General features: G+C 43.5%; 1 protein-coding gene across 1 annotated transcript in view; it reads left to right on the forward strand.

Moving 5' to 3' along the window:
- The window catches only part of LOC121605023 (voltage-dependent R-type calcium channel subunit alpha-1E), a 92,880-nt gene extending 72,313 nt beyond the window's left edge, over positions 1-20,567 (forward strand). The window contains exons 21-48 of the mRNA XM_041934744.1: positions 534-1,448; positions 1,872-2,116; positions 2,772-2,883; positions 3,085-3,214; positions 3,783-3,842; positions 4,269-4,375; positions 4,593-4,604; positions 4,798-4,894; positions 5,671-5,831; positions 6,655-6,792; positions 7,312-7,513; positions 7,728-7,892; positions 8,660-8,770; positions 8,857-8,937; positions 9,417-9,608; positions 9,744-9,835; positions 10,925-11,087; positions 11,277-11,404; positions 12,692-12,788; positions 14,360-14,465; positions 14,554-14,661; positions 14,813-14,913; positions 15,175-15,281; positions 15,498-15,666; positions 15,979-16,107; positions 16,380-16,527; positions 17,229-17,410; positions 17,575-20,567. Of these exons, the coding sequence (XP_041790678.1) occupies positions 534-1,448; positions 1,872-2,116; positions 2,772-2,883; positions 3,085-3,214; positions 3,783-3,842; positions 4,269-4,375; positions 4,593-4,604; positions 4,798-4,894; positions 5,671-5,831; positions 6,655-6,792; positions 7,312-7,513; positions 7,728-7,892; positions 8,660-8,770; positions 8,857-8,937; positions 9,417-9,608; positions 9,744-9,835; positions 10,925-11,087; positions 11,277-11,404; positions 12,692-12,788; positions 14,360-14,465; positions 14,554-14,661; positions 14,813-14,913; positions 15,175-15,281; positions 15,498-15,666; positions 15,979-16,107; positions 16,380-16,527; positions 17,229-17,410; positions 17,575-18,099 (4,783 nt within the window). The 3' untranslated portion in view covers positions 18,100-20,567. The remainder of the gene's footprint in view (positions 1-533; positions 1,449-1,871; positions 2,117-2,771; positions 2,884-3,084; positions 3,215-3,782; positions 3,843-4,268; positions 4,376-4,592; positions 4,605-4,797; positions 4,895-5,670; positions 5,832-6,654; positions 6,793-7,311; positions 7,514-7,727; positions 7,893-8,659; positions 8,771-8,856; positions 8,938-9,416; positions 9,609-9,743; positions 9,836-10,924; positions 11,088-11,276; positions 11,405-12,691; positions 12,789-14,359; positions 14,466-14,553; positions 14,662-14,812; positions 14,914-15,174; positions 15,282-15,497; positions 15,667-15,978; positions 16,108-16,379; positions 16,528-17,228; positions 17,411-17,574) is intronic.
- The last annotated feature ends 1,079 nt before the right edge of the window (positions 20,568-21,646 follow it).

Genomic DNA, 21,646 nt, shown 5'->3' on the forward strand with positions numbered 1-21,646 from the left:
TATTTGATTCCACATTTCTTATTCCACTGATTTCATTCTGCATCTTACTCTTTTTGTTATTAAAGTCGCACAACAATTCCTGGCTTGGTTAATTTATCACCTAACATCTTCATTGATCCACTAAATTGCTTCATGCTGAAATGAAATTGCTCTTTGTTGGTTATAAAGCGCTCAAACATCAGGCCGAAGCACTTGCTCTGTACTGTGATATTCCTTTTTTCGGTTTAAAAAAATGCTTTTGCTCGCTAATTTACATTTTGTGAAACAAACAGCGGACCTAGAAAGTACAGTTTTGAGTCAAAGCACATTCGGAAACACTCTGCTTTGAATAAAAATAGACTTTTGGTGTATACCCAGCATGCAAGTAAAAATGTTTTCAGACCCGGATCAATAAATAGGAAAATAAGATCAAATTAAATGTCTTAAATTAATGCTAACACTTTAAACTTTATGTTTTACTTAAATGTGGTGCTGCATATAATAAACTGTCTGCTTCTACATACTTACATGTTGTCTTTTCTCTCTCTTCACAGGGGGAGCCGGAGGAGGCGGCCCTACCTGTACAGGAAAAGAGCCATCCACCGCAGCCGGCCTACCTACTCCTGCTCCCTGGAGGAAGCCCAGGGCAGCATCAGGGAGGGTCGCCCACCCCCACCACTCAATCCCTCTAACTCTTTCATGTCCAGGAGAGAGAGAAGAAAAAGGATGACCATGTCAGTGTGGGAGCAGAGGACCAGCCAGCTGCGGAGACACCGCCAGATGTCCAGCCGCGAGATCCTGTTCAGCAGCCCCAGCGAAGAGAAGGACGGGCCTCCTCCATCAGCCCAGGCCCAGCATGGACGTCCCCTGTCGCTGCACCGCAAGGCCATGGAGAACAAACCGTCCGGGAGTTTGAAGCGCCTGACGGACCCCTTAGCCTCCCCAGCAAAGAATCAGGCTTCAGGCTCCTCTGCGTCTGTGGATATGACTCTGGATGCCGCCCTCTCCAGTGACATACCTGATCCCCCAGTGTCAGTGCTGGTTCCAGAGTCGCTGGATTCTACGAACATGCCCCTTCCTGATGCTTCTGTGTCTGTGGCCATACCAGAGCCCATCACTGAGAGCGTAAAACTGGGTGTCAATCAGAGTCACAACACCTCCAGCGAGCGTCGGAGCCCCAGACTGAACGGCGAGCGCCAGCACAGGCCAGTGAAGAAGTTCAGACCACCAGATAACCTTGACACACTGACCCCTGAGATGGGAGGTCATGGTGGGATAGGGGGCAGGAGGGCGCTTCATCACTGTGACCATCAGAGCGGGGCCAGAAGTCAGGGGTCATCACCCGGGAATGGAAGCCACTTGGCGAGTCGTTCGGTCAGCAGAGAAAGGAAGGGAAACCCAGGGAAAGTAGAGGAGAAGGAAGCAGAGGCCAAAAATGAGGAAGAGGTGTCGAAACCTGATGAGAGCAGGTGAGACAGACCAGCAGCTGCTCATCCAGCATGTGCGTTTTTCTTGGTATGTTTCAGATTTGGTGAACAGATGAAATCAAAGACAGGAGTGATTTGGAGAGGAGAGAGGGGATGCAACAATGTCCACAGTCAGGTTTACATTTATATGTTTAGCTCCAGTGATTTCCAGTCACCTGGGGATCACTGATGATGATACTGTGACTGTCACATGTCACAATAAATGCACAGTGTCCACATGCAATGCTGAGCTGACCAAGAAATTGACTACTTTAAGAGTATTGCTAGGCCTTTAATTAATTCATACATGTCTCAATGTTTGTGGTTCCTGTCGCTTTGGTGCTATAGATTCACCACCTGACAGCACCGATCGTATATCACTGCCCTCCTGTCCGCCCAGTAAAGTCTGTGTCTCTGTATTTTCAGACAGGGTGGCAGGAGTGATGGTGGAGACACTGACCCACCAGACAACCAGAGCCACACTAGCGACCAGCATCCTCAGAAGCAGGAAGAACCTCCTCAGCAGTCAGACCCGTCTCCACCTGCCTTTGCAGAGAGCAACAAAGAAGGGAATGAGACGGAAGAGGACCAGGATAAATCTCAGCTCAGCTCCAGCGTGATCGTGGAGGTGCCCAATGTTCAGTCATCTCTGGAGCTCTCCACGATCACAGGTACAACTGTTGGTTTGAGGTTTTCAGGTGCTGATAAGGTGACTTTTTTTCATACTGTAGCTGCTTACATTACATTTGCTTACGTTAGTTTGTTTTCTCATGACTTGTGACATTACTACCTTTACTCTAACCTCAGAAGGTTACACATTTCACTTCATTCATTGTGGTCTGACAGGGTGAATTGGCTCTTACTTGGGAGAGGATTCATTTCAACTCGCTGGTATAGATGACACACAAGTACTCATCAGTGTGGGATCTTCCTGCAGCTGATTTTCACAACGGAAAAGCATGGCTGTTCTGGAAATATCACATTTCTCCCACATTCTCAAGCAAATTTAGTTTCTGAATACATTTCAGATGAGAAATAGACCGTGCAGTTACAGAGTCGTGCTGCAGGGTAAATTGTTGCCTCCGCAGTTCATTTCCAGCAGGACTGAGTCGTGTCATCGTCTAAGCTCGTCCCCACAGTTCACTGATGTGGCTCACCACTGCGAAGCTCCATCTCATCTCAGTGGATAGTTTCCAGATTAAAATCCCATTTTGAACACTAAGCCTTAATGTGGATTTGTGAGGCCTCTGATCCCACCCCACTCTTCTTCTCCCCACACCTGTCCTTACCTCGTCTTCTTCTTCTCCTCCTCCTGACCTCCTCCAGTCAACAGTAAGGACCCTGAAACCTGTAAGTCAGAGAAGGAGGAGGCAGAGGAGACAAAGCCTGTCAACACTGTGGCTCCGGACAGCATGTTCATCTTCAAACCTGACAACCCGTAAGTTGCTCCCACTCAGGCCTCTCTGGACTGCCATTCTTTTTGTGATATTCTAGTGATGAGGGAAACATCACATGCAAGATTTGTCACACGACATCCATGTTGTATAGCCCAGCAGCCTTTAGAGCCCAGCCAGTCTTACTCCCAGCAGGTGTGGTACCTCTGCAGCACATCTTCACTCTGCCATCTGCTCCCCCTCAGGGTGCGTCGAGCGTGTCACTACGTGGTGAACCTCAGGTACTTTGAAATGTCCATCCTGCTGGTCATAGCTGCTAGTAGCATAGCACTGGCTGCTGAGGACCCTGTAGCCACCTCCTCTGACTGGAATAAGGTTGGTGTGTTCACACTCAAGCATATATATCATCTGTCTGACAGGGACAGCTGCAACATTAATGACTTAACAGATGCCTGAATATTTCTGCCGTTTCCACCGTCTCCTGAATCCCTCTATTCTCTCCTGAGATACAGTTTCAATCACTCCTTGTCTGTGCTTTGGGTCTAACAGCTCCCTTCATCTACGCTAAGCAGCAAAAGTACCAGGACGAAAAAAAATATTTCTAACAAAACATTTCCTTAAAGTGTTTTCCAAAATCCTGCTAATGTGACTTGATTGGGGGGGCAGCTAAATCACTCATTAGTGAGGAGATTGGACACTGAGCCTAGTTGTTCATGGTAGGAATTAGGCTAATTAACTTGTGTTGTTGTTGTTCATTTGAATGGACTTTTATATACTTAACCAGAAGATAATATTAAGAGTCTGGCAAGTAGAATAGGCCGAGTCATGAAATCAGTGCATCCGGTTGAAGAGTTTCATCTTTTTTGTGAAAAACTCATCTCAATTATCCGCATCATACATCTGATCTTCCTCTAACTGTCCTTCTGTCTTCCACTCATTGCAGGTTCTGCGGTATTTTGATTATGTGTTCACTGGAGTCTTCACATTTGAAATGATCATAAAGGTGAGTTACTGTGTAAACACCTCTCAACCTGCCTCTCACTCTCACTCTCACATATGATAATGGTGTGTCACTGTGTGGTGGCTGATTGCAAGAGATGGCGGTCAAACATGTGCTGTGTTTTTGAACCAAGTTCTAGGATGGTTCCACTGTGGAGACAAAGGAACTGAAATCAGCAGGAACAAGAACCTCCTTTTGGTCATTTCCTGTTTGCTGTGCTAACATTCTGAATAACCTTGAAGACTAGACAGCTTGGACTGATGGGAACTGACCCATTGCTGATTTAATTCAACTTGTTTGGGAGCTTTATTCTCTTTAAAATCACAGCACCGAAAATTGAAATACCTAAAAAGAATTCAAAGTTCTCTCCATCCCTGGAAACTGTCCTGGAGGACATTTTTTCATCACACACCTTTGTCTTGTTCTTAGATGATTGATCAGGGTCTGATCCTCCATGATGGCTCCTACTTCAGAGACCTGTGGAACATCCTAGACTTCATCGTCGTGGTGGGAGCGCTGGTGGCCTTCGCCCTCTCGTCAGTCACGTGATTTATATGAATTATTCACATGCACTAATCATATGTCCAAACATCAGAGTGTCTTTAAATCAGCTGTAAATTAGCTGTAAATGTAGTTTCACTTCACGCAATCATCTCTTCCATTTTGTTTGAAACATTATAACTGTGATATGCATGTCCCTTTTTCCCGTTTGTCTCCGTCTGTGGATGATGCCCCTGTGGGATTGATCACCAGCAATGTGATGGGGTAAAAAACAAAAAAAAGTCTTCCTCTCTTTGAACAAATACCATCTTTAAATGTGCAAAATTGTTTAACATCAGATTAATCCAGTAATGATTGGTGGATACGGTGGGAGAAACTGTTCTGCAAGTTATTTATGAAAATATTATGTTTGCTGTAAAACAATGATATGAGGCTCACGCTGTCTCTTTCTGCACAGAAATAACAAAGGACGGGACATAAAGACCATCAAATCTCTGAGAGTGTTGCGTGTCCTCAGACCACTGAAGACCATCAAAAGACTTCCTAAACTCAAGGTCAGAGGCGCTCAGTCTTTGATTTTCATGCTTCTTTTATTTGTGTATATCTTAATGTCTGTTATTATGAGCTAATTAATAAGAATACATATAAACTATACACCCTGAAAAGAGAGAGACCAGTTGTCCAACATGTAGTTTGGTTAAAAGTTGACCCACTGGGGAAGATTTTCACCTTGACTGCATGCTTGCCCTTCAAGTTTAGCCAGTCTCTCCACCCTGCATTCTGTGAAATCCTGCAGTTGTTTTGCCTGTTATGTCCTTTAGCAGGCTTACAAGTATATATCTTTTACATATGAGCAGCTTTTCTCATCTCAGACACCTTATAGCTTAAAGACACCTCCTCTTTCATCTCTTATAACTGCACGTCGCAGACCTGACAGCAGGGAAAGAACGAGTAGACAGATGAGGCGATAAACCGCGAGGTGACAAACTGTGATCATCAGGGCATGAAGGCACGCTGTCAGGGCTGGGTTCCCCAAACCTCACACGTAGTCTGTCTACAGGGAGAAAACAGGAAGGAGAGGAGAGCAAGATATATCAAAACATAAAAGCTCATACACTTCATGCCAATAAAACTTCATGTTTTTAAAACCTTTTTTTCTGGCGTGAAGTGTGAGATGTCTGACTTTTGCCATATGAACTGAAACTCATCAGGACAAGTTTGCAAAACAGTCCATATCTGCATAGTCATGTGCATCAGATGTCAAACACTGCACAGACCCTGTCCCTGAACGCAACGCGTGTGTTTACCCTCATGTGTCTCTCTCGTCCAGGCGGTGTTCGACTGTGTGGTGACGTCTCTCAAAAACGTCTTCAACATCCTCATCGTCTATAAGCTCTTCATGTTCATCTTTGCCGTCATCGCTGTGCAGCTCTTCAAGGGGAAGTTTTTCTACTGTACCGACAGTTCGAAGGACACAGAGAAGGACTGCCAGTAATACTCTTTACTCTTTACAGTTGTGCTCACTTCTTTCTGTTTTTCCCTCCTTTTTCCTTCCTTTATTCCTGCATTCAGATGTATATTAATCTTTCCTTCTTTCTTCCCTCATGTCTCTCTCTTTCCATTTCTCTTTTTTCCTCCTTCCTTCCTTCCTTCCTACTTCCAGTCCTCCTTTATTCTCTCCTTACTTCTTTTGATCCTCTTTTCGTCTCTTTTGTTTCCTTCTCTCCTGTCTTCTTTCCTTTCTTCCATCGCTCTTTTTTCCATGTATTCCTTCTTTCCCTCCTTCCTTCCTTCCTGTCTTCCATCATTCTCTCTTTGGTTCTTTTCTTTGTTCTTTCCTTCTTTCCTGTCTTCTTTCCTCTCTTCTTTCCTTCATTCTTTCCCTCATCGCACCTCTTTTCCTTTTCCTCTTTTTTTCTCTCCATCCTTCCTTCTTGTCTTCCTTCATTATAATCATACTTCTGTTTTGTTCTTTTGTCCTTTTTTTATTCTCTCCTTCCTTCCTTCCTTGTTTCTTTTCCATCTCTGTCTTTTATTCTTTTTTCTTTCCCTTCTTTCTTCCTTCTTTTACCTTTCATCTTCCTTTCCTTCTTCCTTTTCCTCTACCTTCCTTTCTTCTTTTTTTCATCTGTCTCTCTCTTTCCTTCTCTCTTTTCTTCCATGCTTCATTCAGTCATTTATTCCTTTTTTGGTGTTGTTGTTTGTCTCAAGTACACAACTGCTTTGGCACCTTGTCTTCCTAAAACGAGACACTGAAGTTGATGAAGTTGTTGTATCTTTGTTACAACTTTTTGTGTTGTCCCTTCTCCTCCAGGGGTTACTACATTGACTATGGGAAGGACAAGAAGGAGATGAAGAGAAGAGACTGGAAGAGACAAGAGTTTCACTATGACAACGTCATCTGGGCTCTGCTCACTCTCTTCACAGTTTCCACCGGAGAGGGCTGGCCGCAGTGAGTGTCTGACTGGGATCAGAGGACGAGCGCCGCTAACTCTCATGCTGAAGTTCCTCATCCAGCAGGAGCTTTCCCACATATTATTTTCCATTCTTTGAGGGCTCATTAGCGTTTATAACCTTTTATTAACATCTGTCTTGTTCTTTTGGGAATGGCCAAATCTGACCTTTGATAAAGGACATGTAATAGATGTGATTAACTTAACAAAGATTTTTCCATTCTCACAGTAACGTTGCACAAATATTTTACTGACAGTGCTTGTAGGTTTGTACAGTTTCAACCCTTGTTAATTGATTGCTGCTGTGGAAATAAATTAAAATGATTTCCCTCTATCAAATAGCTAATTGGAATTTGATCCTCACCAGTTTCTGCCAAAAGTAATAAAAATTTAAAAATTAAATTAAAAAAGGGGAAGTTTTCATTTTCAGTGGGTGTCACAGTAAAATTACTCCTCTTCCTTTGCTCTTTCTGCCTTTGGTGTCGGTGTTAGTTACCACCGTGTCTCCGCTCTTCCAGGGTTCTGCAGCACTCAGTGGATGTGACGGAGGAGGACAGAGGTCCGAGCCACGGCAACAGGATGGAGATGTCTATCTTCTACGTCATCTACTTTGTCGTCTTTCCCTTCTTCTTTGTCAACATCTTCGTGGCTCTCATCATCATCACCTTCCAGGAACAGGGGGATAAGATGATGGAGGAGTGCAGCCTGGAAAAGAATGAGGTGAATCAGGTGTCCTGTTTCTTATGTGTGGCTTTATTTTTTCACACTGAATTTGGTCTTCCCTGCCCCCGTTTCTATGTCTCTTTACTCCATGCAAAGTATAGATTTACAGTCTAGTCTGTGAAGCCCATAGAAATATAATGTACTCTGACTGTCTTTGTAAAACTGTTTCATGCTTCTCTTTTTCCTCTTTCTCCTATCATCTGTTTTTCAGAGGGCATGCATAGACTTTGCCATCAGTGCCAAGCCCCTGACCCGTTACATGCCCCAGAACCGGCACACTTTCCAGTACCGTTTGTGGCATTTTGTGGTGTCGCCCTCGTTTGAGTACACTGTCCTGGCCATGATTGCTCTCAACACCATTGTACTGATGATGAAGGTGAGTAAAATCAAGGACAAAAACAGCTCAACAGTACATTTGAGAATTAGCAGAATGAGAAAACAACTGTGTGACAGGTTCTGCTGTTATCTACATCTGTCTTCTCACTCCTAAAAATGTGGTGCCGTTTTCCACATATCCTTGTTTACTGACAGGAAAAACACATCTTGAGTTGTTCCTCTGCAGCATATTCTGTCATGAAATTACTGTTAACACTTTGGTTTTAAAATAAACCAGGATGTGTCACTCTTAACTAGAGACATGGATGTGTAGAGACTGATGTGTACCACCTCAATGCACTATGACGTTTTTGTTTGGGTCTGCTGATGTTTTAGTTTTTTCCGCCCCCTCTCACCACCATTTATTTCCTGAACTGGCCTTTTCTTGGGTCGTGCTGGTTGTTCAGGCAGACAGACAGTCAGACAGACAGACGCTGGGTGACTCAGCCTGTATTAAATATTGATCTATAATGTCCAGGGGCTGCTATTTAGCATGACCTCATTAACTGTGGCTGCCGCCCCCAGAGGAATAACTCCTTTTATAGTGCGACAGATGAGAGGTGCAGAGACTGAGGGACTATTTATGGGTCTGGAGGAATCTTCCATCAACCTGTAGATCTGCAGGGTGCGGGCTGAAGTTCACTCTCATATCAGACTGTTATCATGAGGTTACGCTGCAGTGAACTGGTTCGGGAACAGTCCACTTATTTATCCCACTCATACCACAGATTTCTTGTAGTATAACCCCTGCCACCTTTTTATTTTCAGTATTATTCTGCCCCGCCGACATATGACGCCGTGCTGAAGCACCTGAACACAGCTTTCACTGTTCTCTTCTCCGTTGAGTGCGTCCTCAAGATCGTGGCCTTCGGCTTTCTGGTAAGAGAGAAGAGCAACATACTGCTTGAATGTGAATTCAAGATCCTCTTTCGAAATAACTCAAAGCATCTTTCCTGTTTCTGCAGAACTACTTTCGAGACACATGGAATATATTTGACTTCATCACAGTTTTGGGCAGCATCACGGAGATTGTGGTGGAGTTGCAGGTGATTAAAAAAACATGATTCACTGGTTGTGATTTCAACCACACATCATACTGTATTTGTATAAGCCTTGAAATTATTTTGAGGTTGATTGCTAATGCACTATACTGTGAGTGTCATGCATTTGTAAATACGGTTTCTCAGTGCCCCGATTGGTTTCTGCAAGTTTCTCTTCATTTTGTGTGTTTGTCTGAGAGAGAGAGGGTCCTATACAGTCTCTATTTGAGTCAGTAGTTATCTAAAAAAAGCAGCGTCCAAGGTTTAATAGAAGCAAACGTACAGACATATCGCATATCACACATAGCACAAATGGGTTAAGTGTTAACAGACTCGGACAGTGAAAGAAAAGCTGACTGATCAGCTCTCTTCTTCTTTGCACAGTTCCTCAGTTTGCCTCAATATTAAGTATTTATGTGACCATTAATACTGCATTCCCGTCAACAACACCTTAGTAAGTTTCCCTCTCGTCTCCCATGTCCCAGCGTCGTGATGATGAGAAGTTCAACATGAGTTTCTTGAAGCTGTTCCGAGCAGCTCGTCTGATCAAACTGCTGAGACAAGGTTACACCATCCGGATTCTCCTGTGGACCTTCGTCCAGTCCTTCAAGGCTTTGCCGTACGTCTGCCTGCTCATCGCCATGCTCTTCTTCATCTACGCCATCATTGGCATGCAGGTTAGTAAGACAGACAGATCAGCCTCTGTTTTCTCTTGGAGACGGTGTTTAATCCAGCATACCACAGCACCGTAAGAGTAATTGTTTGATGGGGTTTTTGTTTTTTGCATATTTTTGTATATCTGTGTGAATCAGGTGTTTGGCAACATTAAGCTGAATGACAAGACTCACATTACTCAGCACAACAACTTCAAGACCTTCTCCGGGGCTCTGATGCTGCTATTCAGGTAGGACACTTTGAAATCTTTAGTCCTGTAGATTTGGATTTCAGTCACTGAAGACACAACCGCTCTTTGTGTCTGTTAAATTGAGATCCATACTACACATGATTGGCTACACTTGGTTCGCTAAATAACACATTTCCTAAAGGCTACATTATTTTTAGGCTTTTCCTAAAAATAATGTACAGATCGTCACGTATGACCGAATAGAAGTGTGTATTTATCTGCAGAGACCCCACCCTCAGTCTGTATATTCTTATTATCTTCTTATTTTGAAGTGTTCAGGACACCTCTGGGCTGTAACTCTTAGGCAGTGGGTGTGTAGCCACCAGTCGAGAACAGCCGCGACCATGTACCAAGCAGAAGCTACGAAAATGGTGGACACGACGCTGAAAAAATGTTTACAAAAAATAACCAACAGTTCCTGCTTTGTATATTTTTTATGTCGTCTGAATAATGTTGCTAGGTTACTGTTGTAAGGCTTTGCTTTCTAAATACCCAAGAGGCCACTCAGAGTCAAGGGGTGATAGATGCTGCAGTGTACCACTTACCTCCTTAGCAAATAGCTTTGCCGGCACTTTGAGAGTTTTTCATCCAGTGATGAAAAGCAGAGTGGGTCAAATAATGAAATGACAGTCTAGACCGAAGTGTTGAGTGTTGATTCTGTGTTTATTTGTACACTGAAATGTGACAAAAAAATAATAATTTTCCTTTGGCTTTGGCTATCCGAAATCTGTGAAATGACACATGGCAGAACAGCCTGCTGGATGCATTCCACTTGCAGAAAAACAAAAATAAAAAGGCAACTGTATAAAGTATTGACACTAAAATTTAAAGGTGTTTTAAGATCAGCACTACTGCACACAGAACGTCCTGTAAATGTACGTGTTAGACTGCACAACTGTAGTTTTACATTCGGAGCATCTACAAGCTGTCTGTGAAGCGAGTGGTGCGAGTCTCGATGCTTTGATTGCACCTTCCAGATGGCAGACGCAACTGTGAATAAACTGTGAGCCGGACCGCTCGAGTCCAGACCAACGCCCCCCCCTTCTGGTGTTGTGTAACGTGTGTGTGTGTGTGTGTGTGTGTTTCCAGGAGTGCCACAGGGGAGTCGTGGCAGGAGATCATGTTGTCGTGTCTGGGGGGGCAGAAGTGTGAGACTGACCCAGCAGTGCCGGTGTCCGACCCGGAGGGGGGCTGCGGCTCCGACTTTGCCTATTTCTACTTTGTCTCATTCATCTTCTTCAGCTCCTTCCTGGTAAGACGAGGAAACTGGAGTGTGAATCCCTCTAAAACACAACCAAACCTCTTCTGATGGTTTAACCTGGTGTCTCTGTCAAAGGGATCAACTTTTCTTCTGTCTCTCATTCACTCTCTCGTCTCTCTCACAATCTCACATAAATAACTGTCACGGCTTCTCCTTCCCCTTCTGTTTCCTTCTGCCCAGATGCTCAACCTGTTCGTGGCCGTGATCATGGATAACTTTGAGTATCTGACCAGAGATTCGTCCATCTTGGGTCCACACCACCTGGATGAGTTTGTCCGGATCTGGGGGGAGTATGACCGTGCTGCCTGGTCAGTGTCTCTCTGTTTTTATGCTGCAACTACATTTTGTCAGAGTGCAGCTGTGCACATACATGTGCTGCAGTTTTCAAATATGAACAGATTAAATCAACCCCATGATACACTTACAGCTATGGATGGAAGTAAGAGGGGCTCTTCTTAATTCACATTTACTTCAATCAAAACTGTGTTTAAAATTGGTTGTGAAAAGCAAGTCCAGCTTCTGAATTAGCTGCTACTGATAACCTCGGTCGAACAGTTTCACCAGCCTACAGACAAGTGTTGTTAAAGTCTTTTTATACATGTGTTAAAAAATGTTTGAACGCTGTTAAGATGTCTTCAAACTGCTCTTTTGAGGACAAGAAGACCTCCACTCATTTACTCTTCTTGTGGACTGCAAAGCTGTAATGACACACAACTAAACGCATGTATGTTCTTTCCAGTGGTAGGATCCACTATAAGGAGATGTACAAAGTTGTACGCACTATCTCACCTCCTCTGGGCTTTGGAAAGAACTGCCCGCACAGGGTGGCATGCAAGGTTTGGTTCCCCCATGCCAACAAACCCCCTCCCACTCTGCCTCTTTTGTGTGGGGCTCCCCCTGACCTCCTCCTATCCCTCCTTTCCCTCCCTTCACCGGCTGTCGCCGCCCTGCTTGACTTTCAGGGGTGTGTTTCTCAAGTCAAAGAATGACGACGCTCCAGTCTCAGGGTACTAAGGCACAGGACATCCCTCACTCAGCTATAAGTGAACATGCATCATTGTATCGAATTTCAAAATGCTTGAATCTCGCTTTTGATGCAGTTGTGGAGCACTTTGGGGGAGGCCTGTCTCTTTCTACCTTTCGGATCTGGTTTAAAGGTGTTTTTAGTACTAACTCGCACACACACAATGCTACATCACATGAGTATTTGTTGTACCAGATCCAGCGAGGCTGTCATTCCTTTGCTCATCCTGTCTGAGGTTTTTCTCCTTTCCCAGATTTCTATGCCCTGATGGCAGCATAGAAAGAATACAGCCTGTTTTATTTCTCCTACTTTACTCTCTCCTCCTGCGTGGTGCCTTGGAATAATCCTTTCTCTTGTATCTCCTCCATCCTCTTTTTTTACCCTTCACCCCCTCCTGCGCTCTTTTCCTCCTCAATCCCCCGGGAGCGCACTCCACGACTCCTCCACCGTTATTCAATTTCTCCTCCACCTCCAACATCATCCCTCTCTTCTCCTTGCCCTCCTCCTCTCCCTCCCTCCCCCTTTTTCCCTCTTTCTCATCCCCATCTTCATGGCTACCTGGCGCCCCCAGTGGTCGTATCCATTACACTGACATGTATGAGATGTTGACCAACATGTCGCCACCTCTAGGCCTGGGCAAGAAATGCCCCTCCAAGTTGGCTTATAAGGTAGACTGAACACTAGAGACAGGCTCTGCCTTCATCTTCTAATCAACAAGGACAAGCACTGTAAAAGCTCATTTTGTGTGTCGTACATTGGAAAAGCAAGACATTTTTTCTGTATCGCTTGTTGAAGCAGTTGAAGCAGTTTTAAGTTTTCCATTGGCAGACGATTTAGCGCTACGGTAATGATTTGCCTCTTTTGCTTTGCATCTTGGCAGAAAAAATAAGACGTCATTATCTGTTTGCTGTTATCTGCCGAAAGAGTCTTGGTGGAGTTTATTTTTCTAAGCCAGATAGAGAACATCAATCAGAAAAGTTGTCAAACATCTTCATGCCTAATCTTGTCATTTAGCTAAGTCTGCTGTCAGGTGTTCTCATGTCTGTCATACTTCTCTGCTTCTTACGTGCACCTGTCTGCATGTGCCTCCTGCCTCAGCCCAGTGCTACGTCTGTGTGTAACGTGTCGTGTGCTGTATGTGTTTGTGTGCATGCTCCATCTCAGAGTTTTGTCTTCTTTTATGAAAAAAGAGAAAGATCACACACTGTTCAGACCTTTTACAGAAGGGCAGCAGAGGATAAAATGCTTTTTCATATCCTCAGATTGATTTGTTTAGATTTCAAAATAGATCTCAAAAAGCATTCATTAACACTTTATATTAATGTGCACATATTCATTATTAACCTAGTTGCTTATTAGCATGCATACTAGTAGTATTTTGGCTCTTTATTAGCCATTATAAAGCAGTTATTAATGCCTTATTCTGCATGACCATATACTACAACTACTAGGCTGTTAACTTAGAGTCGTTCCTCAATAACCTCCTAATTACTGCTTTTTGATATTAAGGAAGGAAGTCGTTGTATATTGACTAACCCTAAGCAACCCAGAAGAAGGCATTAATAAGTGCTTTATAATAACAAGTAAAGAGCCAGTTTGCTACTAATATGCATGAAAATAAGCACCTAGTAAATGGTGAATATGTGCACCTTAATATAAAGTGTTACCAGGCATTCTGTCTTATCCCTCCTCTGTCTTGACAGGCAGTAACAAGTTGTCAAAACAGTTTTTTGTGATCATTAAATAATTACTGTACCATGTGTGTCAAAACACGTTATGATAAATGATATGCTTTTCCTCTCTGTCCTTCTGTATCCATCAGTGTAGTCAAGTTCATGCCAAAGCAAGTTATGATACATGAAGTGGAAGCTTACTGTGTGTTTTGCTCTGACGCCAAGAAAGTCTGTGGTTAGTCATCATTTTCAAGCAAATTGCCCTGAAATCATAACTTAATTTTCTAATTATCTCTGCAACAGATTTATGAGTGAGTCGGCAAAGTCACTTATAATGCTCCAGTGTTTTTCTTGTGAACTGAAACTTCTTCAAATGTTGTGTCTAATAGGGTGACACAGTGGCTTTCCTGCCGTCATCACAAATCTCAAGCCATTATGGCATTAAAAGTTAAGACTTAAAAACTCTGTGATCCACCACAGCCGCTCTGGGCTTCCTTTGCATTGTGATATTGTTTGTGGGTTTGCTGGGTTGTGACTGAGGATGACGCTCCCTCTGCTGCCATCAGAGACTAGTCCTGATGAACATGCCCGTGGACGAGGACATGTCCGTTCACTTCACCTCCACCCTCATGGCCCTCATCCGCACCGCCCTGGAAATCAAGATAGCCAGAGGTCAGAACGAATATCAAAAACCATACAGACACACATTTACTGTGACGTAAAACACTTAATGTTTCTGTGTGTGTGGTTTCATCTCCAGGAGGGGAGGACAGAAATCAGATGGACCTGGACCTGCAGAAGGAGATTAGTGTCATCTGGCCTCATCTCTCTCAGAAGTCACTGGACCTGCTGGTTCCCATTCACAAAGGTGACCTCAGCACTGCGCCTGCAACTGAGCAGTACACTAATTCATACGTCAAGGAAAAGACGGGTTTTTGCTGTCATGGTGGTCGTAGTAATGACTGATATTTGAGGGGTCATATCTATGGTGTGATGGTTTCTGCTTTCTCCTTTTTCAGCCAGTGACATGACCATCGGGAAGATCTACGCCGCCATGATGATCATGGACTACTACAAGCAGAGCAAGGCCAAGAAGCTCCGACAGCAACTGGAGGAACAGGTACTCTTGTTTTTGTTTTGTTTTTTTTTTACAAATTTTGGGTCGAGTTTATTCCCTTGTGTGTACAAAAACTCAGTCAGTTTTGAACTGAGTATTTGTACTGTGATCCAAAATTTAGAAGTGAACTCTGTAACCAGCAGACCATCTACAATGAGTCAGTATTTTCTCTCAGTGAAATTTTGTTGGGAATCTCCTTGTTGTACTTATAGGAGTGTATTTTTTTTAATTTCACGTCTCCCATGTGTGTTTCTCTCCCCATAGAAACATGCTCCTATGTTCCAGCGTATGGATGCCTCCTCTCTGCCTCAAGAAATCCTATGCAACGCCAAATCCCTTTCATTTCTCAGGCATAGTGCTGGATCTGCTCTGTAAATATTCAACTTTAATTTTCCTCTCACAGTTGTTTATATTGGTTTTGTGGTTATTTGTGCTGGCGGGAATAGAGTGATCTTTTTTCTTTAGTTGGAATATAGTCACTGACTTTTCAGTGGCCTTCCTTTCTTTATCATCATCAACAATAACTGAATATTTTATGCTGGTATGTGATACTGTTGCCTCGCCTGTGTCTGCATGTGCTCCGTCAGCACCAGAGGAGGTTTTGTGGCACTCAGCCCCATCTCGCCACAAGAGATGTTCCTGCAGCCGCTGTCTCACTCCATGGAGGAGAAGGAGGAGGACGATGACGACGACTACCGTTCACCCTGCCACCCGTACCACCACCCGCATCACCGCCACCATCATTTACACACGCTGGTAACCACCTACATGTAGTGCTGAGTAAACTGAAATATCTGCACATTAATCACAGGACTGTCAAAGAAAAGTTGGCTAATGGTGAACTTGAGGTAGACAAAACCCATCAGCAGTCATTGATGCAGTCGCCTTATGAAAAGCAGTTTCCAAGTCGTATTTGCTAGTGTTATTACTGCAAGAGAATAATAAAATGATAAAATGTAAGTGAATGCAGATACTTAGTAAAATGTCCTCAGTTTGATTCTTGAGACTCGGGAGGAGAAATACATGAGAAAGAACCAGCCCTCTTTCTTTTCTGTGGTATTTGCGTAGGTGCCAGACGTAGTGGAGTATAACCAAGTGATGCAGCAGGCCAGACAGGACCCAACAGTTACTAAATCACCTCAGCGGACAGCATCTATCCGAGCATCCTCCATGCCCAGGCTGGCTGTTGATCCACAGGTAATGAGGTTTAATAACCTTTATTCAAACTGAAATTCAGTTCTTAATGAATCTTGTATTAGAAAGTGCTTTAAAAATCAATAAACAATTGAAATTCACATGAGATACTTCAGGTGTACTCGTATCGTTTGTAGAGTTTGCTCAGCACATACTGTGACCTACGGTTTATTTGCTTGTATGTGCGTGTCTCATGTGGGTGAGAGAGTGTGTTTGCTGATTAGGTGTCATTCATGGTTATTGATTCCTCCTCTGATTGTTCGATGTGTGTGTAGCCTGGGATGTCAGCGGACAGTAAGCTGATGAAGCGCTCCTTCTCCACCATCGGAGACCAGTGTGTGAACGGCCTCTGGCAGGAACAGCACTCTCTGGAGAGAGTCAGTCCTGACGGCACATACAGGCCTCGGCAGAGGAGCTACAGAGGTCACTTAAACATATTCAGAGCCATGTTTTACGCTGATAATTCAAGTTTGATTTTTAAAGGCCTGGAAAAGTGACAAGCAAAAACATGTACAGTGTCTGCTGCAAGGTGCATGAATTCAGATGGTTTTGACTTGCAGTGGACTTTTATATCAAGATCAACACATTTTAGCTGCAATAACCTTAAGGATTAAGTGAAAAGTCCTCATCACATACTGAATATTGAGTTTCGTCTACACTGAATCAGCAACCAAAATGAAAGCGTATAATTAACTGAAGTGAGATTTTTCATGTCTCCTGAAGTTTCTATTTTGATTGCATTTTGACAGTTGCTTATGGAAATCAAAATAATTTATTACTTGAAACAGAATTGTTTCATGTTTTTAAGTTGGATATTGTGGTGGACCACTAATAGAGCAATGTACTAAATAGCTGAATTAAATCTTTGACTAATTAATGGATTAAAAATAAGTATTTGAATAAGATTTAGGAGTTTAGTTCCTGTAATTTTTCTTCAGTTGTGTAATTTTACTGAAAATATATGAAAAAAATCACTGGACCTTTAAACTGTATAGTTTGGATGTAGTAGCATATTTATTACACTGGGAAATCCATAAGGATGTTTTTCTTTTCTCTGACCTCAAACTTAGAGATTTTTATTGCCTTTCATTTTTTTTTCTAACTGAAATCTACTCGCCTCTTAGGTCCTAGAATCAACCACAGAGAAACAAGCAGTCATGAAAGAGGGCGGTCTAAGGAACGGCGCCACCTACTGTCTCCTGACGTGTCCCGCTGCAACTCTGAGGAGCGCAGCCAGGATCCATCGTGTGAAAGGAGACGGTCCCGTTCACCCAGCGAAGGACGCGTGCACACCTTGCAGAGACAGGTAAGAGTACAACAGGGTGAATGACACCTGAAAGCACCACTTTCAGTCTTTGTGACCAAAACTCGTGGTAATTTGTCTTGTACAAGCTGAACGAGGGACCAGAAAACCAGCAGTGTGCTGTTTGAACAGTACTTTCCTTACTGTTGTGCTTGTATAATTTGCAGGTGAACACATCAGGCAGCCCCGCCCAATCAGCCTCAGAGTCCAGTACTCCTCGTAATCGGCGTCAGCTGCCACAGACCCCCTCTCGCCCGCGGCCGTACATCTCCTACTCCCCTCTGGTCTGCCGAGCCCACACCTCTCCCACACCAATGAGCTCCTCTGATGTCCAGACCCAGCCTCTGGATGACCCAGGTGTCTCCACGGAGACTTCATGGAGGGCGGACAAGGAGGTCGGCGGTCAGATTTCCGGACCGAGTAACCCGTCTCCTCATCGCTACATCTCAGAGCCCTACCTCCCATTCCACGAGGACACCGGTGGCAGAGAGGCCGGCGAGAGGCAGGACACCCTCACTTTTGAGACTGCCATGGCAACCAGTCTGGGGCGGGCCAACGCCATAAGCTCTGCCCCTCAGCTCAGACACTGCTGGCAGGTTCCTAACGGGCATTTCCGGAAGCACTTGGGCCAGGCAAGTCCTGCCGGAGCCAGCGAGCTGCTAAGTGACACAGACGAGGATGACCGCTGCTAAAACCCAGAGATGAAGAGGGTGCACAGAGCAACTGGGCACCTCAGAGAAGCTCCACATAGCACCACAAGACTTTAGCTCCTCTGTGGGTCTGAGAACTACTATTCTCAGTACCAGTAGCATAACAGGCAGGACTGAACTGCACTGCAATTATTTGGATACTTGGGTGTCTGTCTGCAACATGTTCTTGTGTGTGTGTTTGCTGTAGCAGGCAGGCTACACGCGTGGATATGGGTGTGTTTACGCGTGCGTGTGCTCTCAATAGAGAAAATTTTGCCAAATCAAGTCAACAGCAGAGACTGGCTGTACTGTAAGTAGATCACTGCAGGCAAACCCAAGTGTTGCCAAGCCTTTCCACACAAGTTAGTGTTTTGATTGTTATTTGAACAAAATATGGCGAGACACCGATCCAAGGTGTCCAAACCTCGTATTGAATCCAAGAAACTGATCCAAGTGCGTTGTGTGTAGGTGAACATAGAGGTAGCATGTAAAAATGTAATACAATGAATGTATTTTAGCTTTTGGTTCTTATGTTCAGGTCATTTGAGAGGGTTGCTGTTGTTGTAGTAGTTATAAGAGTACCAATGAAACAGGGGTTGATTCAGATTCCCAGATTTTACTAGTTTATAACGGGAAGCCAGCCATTCCACACAGTTCCTGTATACAACTAGAGTGTCCAAATGGTTCAGGGGTATTACACAGTCACTAATCAATAAGTAAGTAATAAGTAATACTTGAAGCCAAGTTCCCCACCTTTAAGTAATAATCTCGAAGATTTTCATTGAAATAAAGTCACTATGTATCGCCGAATGAGGTAGCACAGCCTATGGCCCATTGATGAAAGCCTGTCTTTGCAGTATTATGACGTGGGTCTGTGTGTCAACATTTTTGGGAATAATCCCAAGAGGTGCACAGTTAGTGATGCGTTTTCCATCACACAGCAGCACTCACTTGTGTATGAATTGGCGTACTGTTTTTTACTGCCTCTGCTAGCATCGTGAGAAAAAGGTCGATGATGCAAGGACGTCACACAGCTGACACCGTTTGGAGCCCTGGGAAGTGAGGTCCAAAAACACACCTGCAGTTACTGCTAATCGCCATAGGTGCCACTAAAGAGAACGAAACGCACATCTTCGAGATTGTTACTTTAAAATGAGAAAAACCTCTAGCGATGGTGAGTTATTTTTCTGTGTTTATATGAAAACAACAGCACCTTGGTGTGAAAAACACGCTCAACATCTGATGACAGAATAAGAGAGGTTTTGTCTCAGGATACTGCAACACTGGATTTGTAATATATTATCTTCCAAAATCTTGTTCACCTGGGACCCAAAATGAAGACTTCTGAAAAACTGGAGGACTAGAAGTGTCTCTAAAGCCTACAGATCAGTCGGCATGACATCAACATGACAAGACCGTCAGAAGGATTGGACCAGTTGAGGATTCACACAGGCCCTGAGATCTGCTTCTGCTCTGATCACAGCCTGAGTGAAGGATGTTCCCTCTTCACATTTCTGTGCTGGATAGCCGCTGTCAACGTTGTGTCAGAGAGGTGACTAAAGCCATTTTCTTCCGGTACATAGAGCCAGGGACTTCTTCAGGATGCGTCGCCTTCTTTCATGTGATGACGAAAACGACGAGAAGTCAGTGTCACTTTTCACATGTGATGCGGCACTGATGCTTTTACAAGAGAGGAATCACAGTATGGTCTGTCTCTATGTTAACTTCCACATTATTTCCATCATGTTGAAGCCTACCTTTTGGTCAATAGAAACAAGCATTACGGTATTTTATGTGCTCCACAGTTATCGTAATTTTTTCACATGCATGATCGTGGTGACAAAGATAATGAGAGATATGTGAGAGAAGTGTGTCTTAGAGCTGCCTGATTGTTATTATTTTAATGTATCCATAATATTAAATGGGATTTAAAACCACTTCTCCATATGAACCACTTCTTAAATATGAAACAACAGGCAGAGTTAATGCTTTTTCAGTCCTGGCATTCACTTGAGCATTCCAACTTTCTACCATTTGTTGTTCCCCCTTAAATAATCTGTAATCTATTTATATCATGTGCTGTTGTGTTAATGTAATACGTTGAGTTTGACATGTTTCTGAAATGTGAACACAGGACTTATCTGGACTGAGGCTCCGCAGGTTAGAGGAGGTCACACTCACCTGCTGGAGCCCCGAACAGAGAGTCCTGGACTGAAAAAGATGTGTTTTAGCAGAGAAATCTCCTTAAAATGTGTCGACTGCAAGGCTCAATTTATACAGTATACAGGTTAGGTTAAGGTTTCAGCCTGTAGTTTATAGGACTGTGCTTAACATGTGCAAGTGCAGCCGAGGACTTAACCTTGATGTCCGCCTGTGTACAGAAGCCTAATCTGTGCCTGGGGAAGCTCGCCCAAAGAGTTCCCTCTCAAGCCTGGATTTCATAGATAGAGAAGCTTTCTGGCAAATATGTAGTATAAACTGTACAAAATAAATCCATGTTTAATTTATTGCACCGTTTATATTTTATTTGAATCATGATGCCTGTCTATGAATTTAACAAAAGAAGTGTTTACATATCTGTTCAAAGGAACATTAAAGAGAGATCACATGTCTTTTCTGTACTGGCTGATATTACTGCTTTTAATTATTCTAGAATTTAACAGGGTATGTATATATATTCTCTTTTTTTAAATAGTTCTGGTGGATGTTTTTGCCCTTTTCCCCTTGAGGATGGATGGAAAATGACATGCAACTAAATCTACTGGGGAAGTTCATCATCAGCGCCTTTAACCCCAACACAACTGAGCTACTCTATATTAGCATTAGCAGTTCTTACAGCTTTCAAATTTTGGTATCATATGCATCAGATAAATGACATCCTCAAGGGTGCAGCCAGCCAAAACATTTGTCTGCAAACTTCCATCTATCACACATAAGTAAAAAAAAAAAGAAAAAAAAAAACAAGAAAATATATTTAAAAGCTCTCACTAAAGGATTTAGATGAAAGTGTCTCTCAGTTGAATGTAATCTAATGTTAAAAATGTGTCTTTATGGCTGGAAGTGCATGTTTCTAATCTTCCTATCAGCGCCAAAGCAGCCAGGAAGCCATTAGTCCATGCTTCATATGCACATAATTTCATGATATTGTGATACTTTATGGTTTTTAGTGAACCCACTGACTCCATGAACATGTGCTTTTGCATGTTTACATTCACATATTCCCTAAATAACCAGGTGTGAAGCTTTTCAGCGCCCTGAAAACAGAGCAGAGACATAGGTGAGGTATCCAGTTTGTTCCTCTGGTCCATCTGCAGCATCAGCTTCCAGCATCGGCTCTTTCTCTGCCGTCCATTCAGGCCATGAGGCTGAGCTCATCTTTGCTCTCGCTGCTCTGGGTTCAAGCCTTTTTGTCGATAATGAAAGCAAACAAGAAGTGAGCATCCCACAGCGGTGTCGTCTCCATCCCAAAGCAATGGCTTATGGGAGGGCCAGACGTGGCACATGGAGGCATGAAAGGTAAGCAACCTTCTGACAGCTTTGTAAACTCTGT

Source organism: Chelmon rostratus, chromosome 4 (genome assembly GCF_017976325.1).
Source record: "Chelmon rostratus isolate fCheRos1 chromosome 4, fCheRos1.pri, whole genome shotgun sequence".
Taxonomy (NCBI): domain Eukaryota; kingdom Metazoa; phylum Chordata; class Actinopteri; order Chaetodontiformes; family Chaetodontidae; genus Chelmon; species Chelmon rostratus.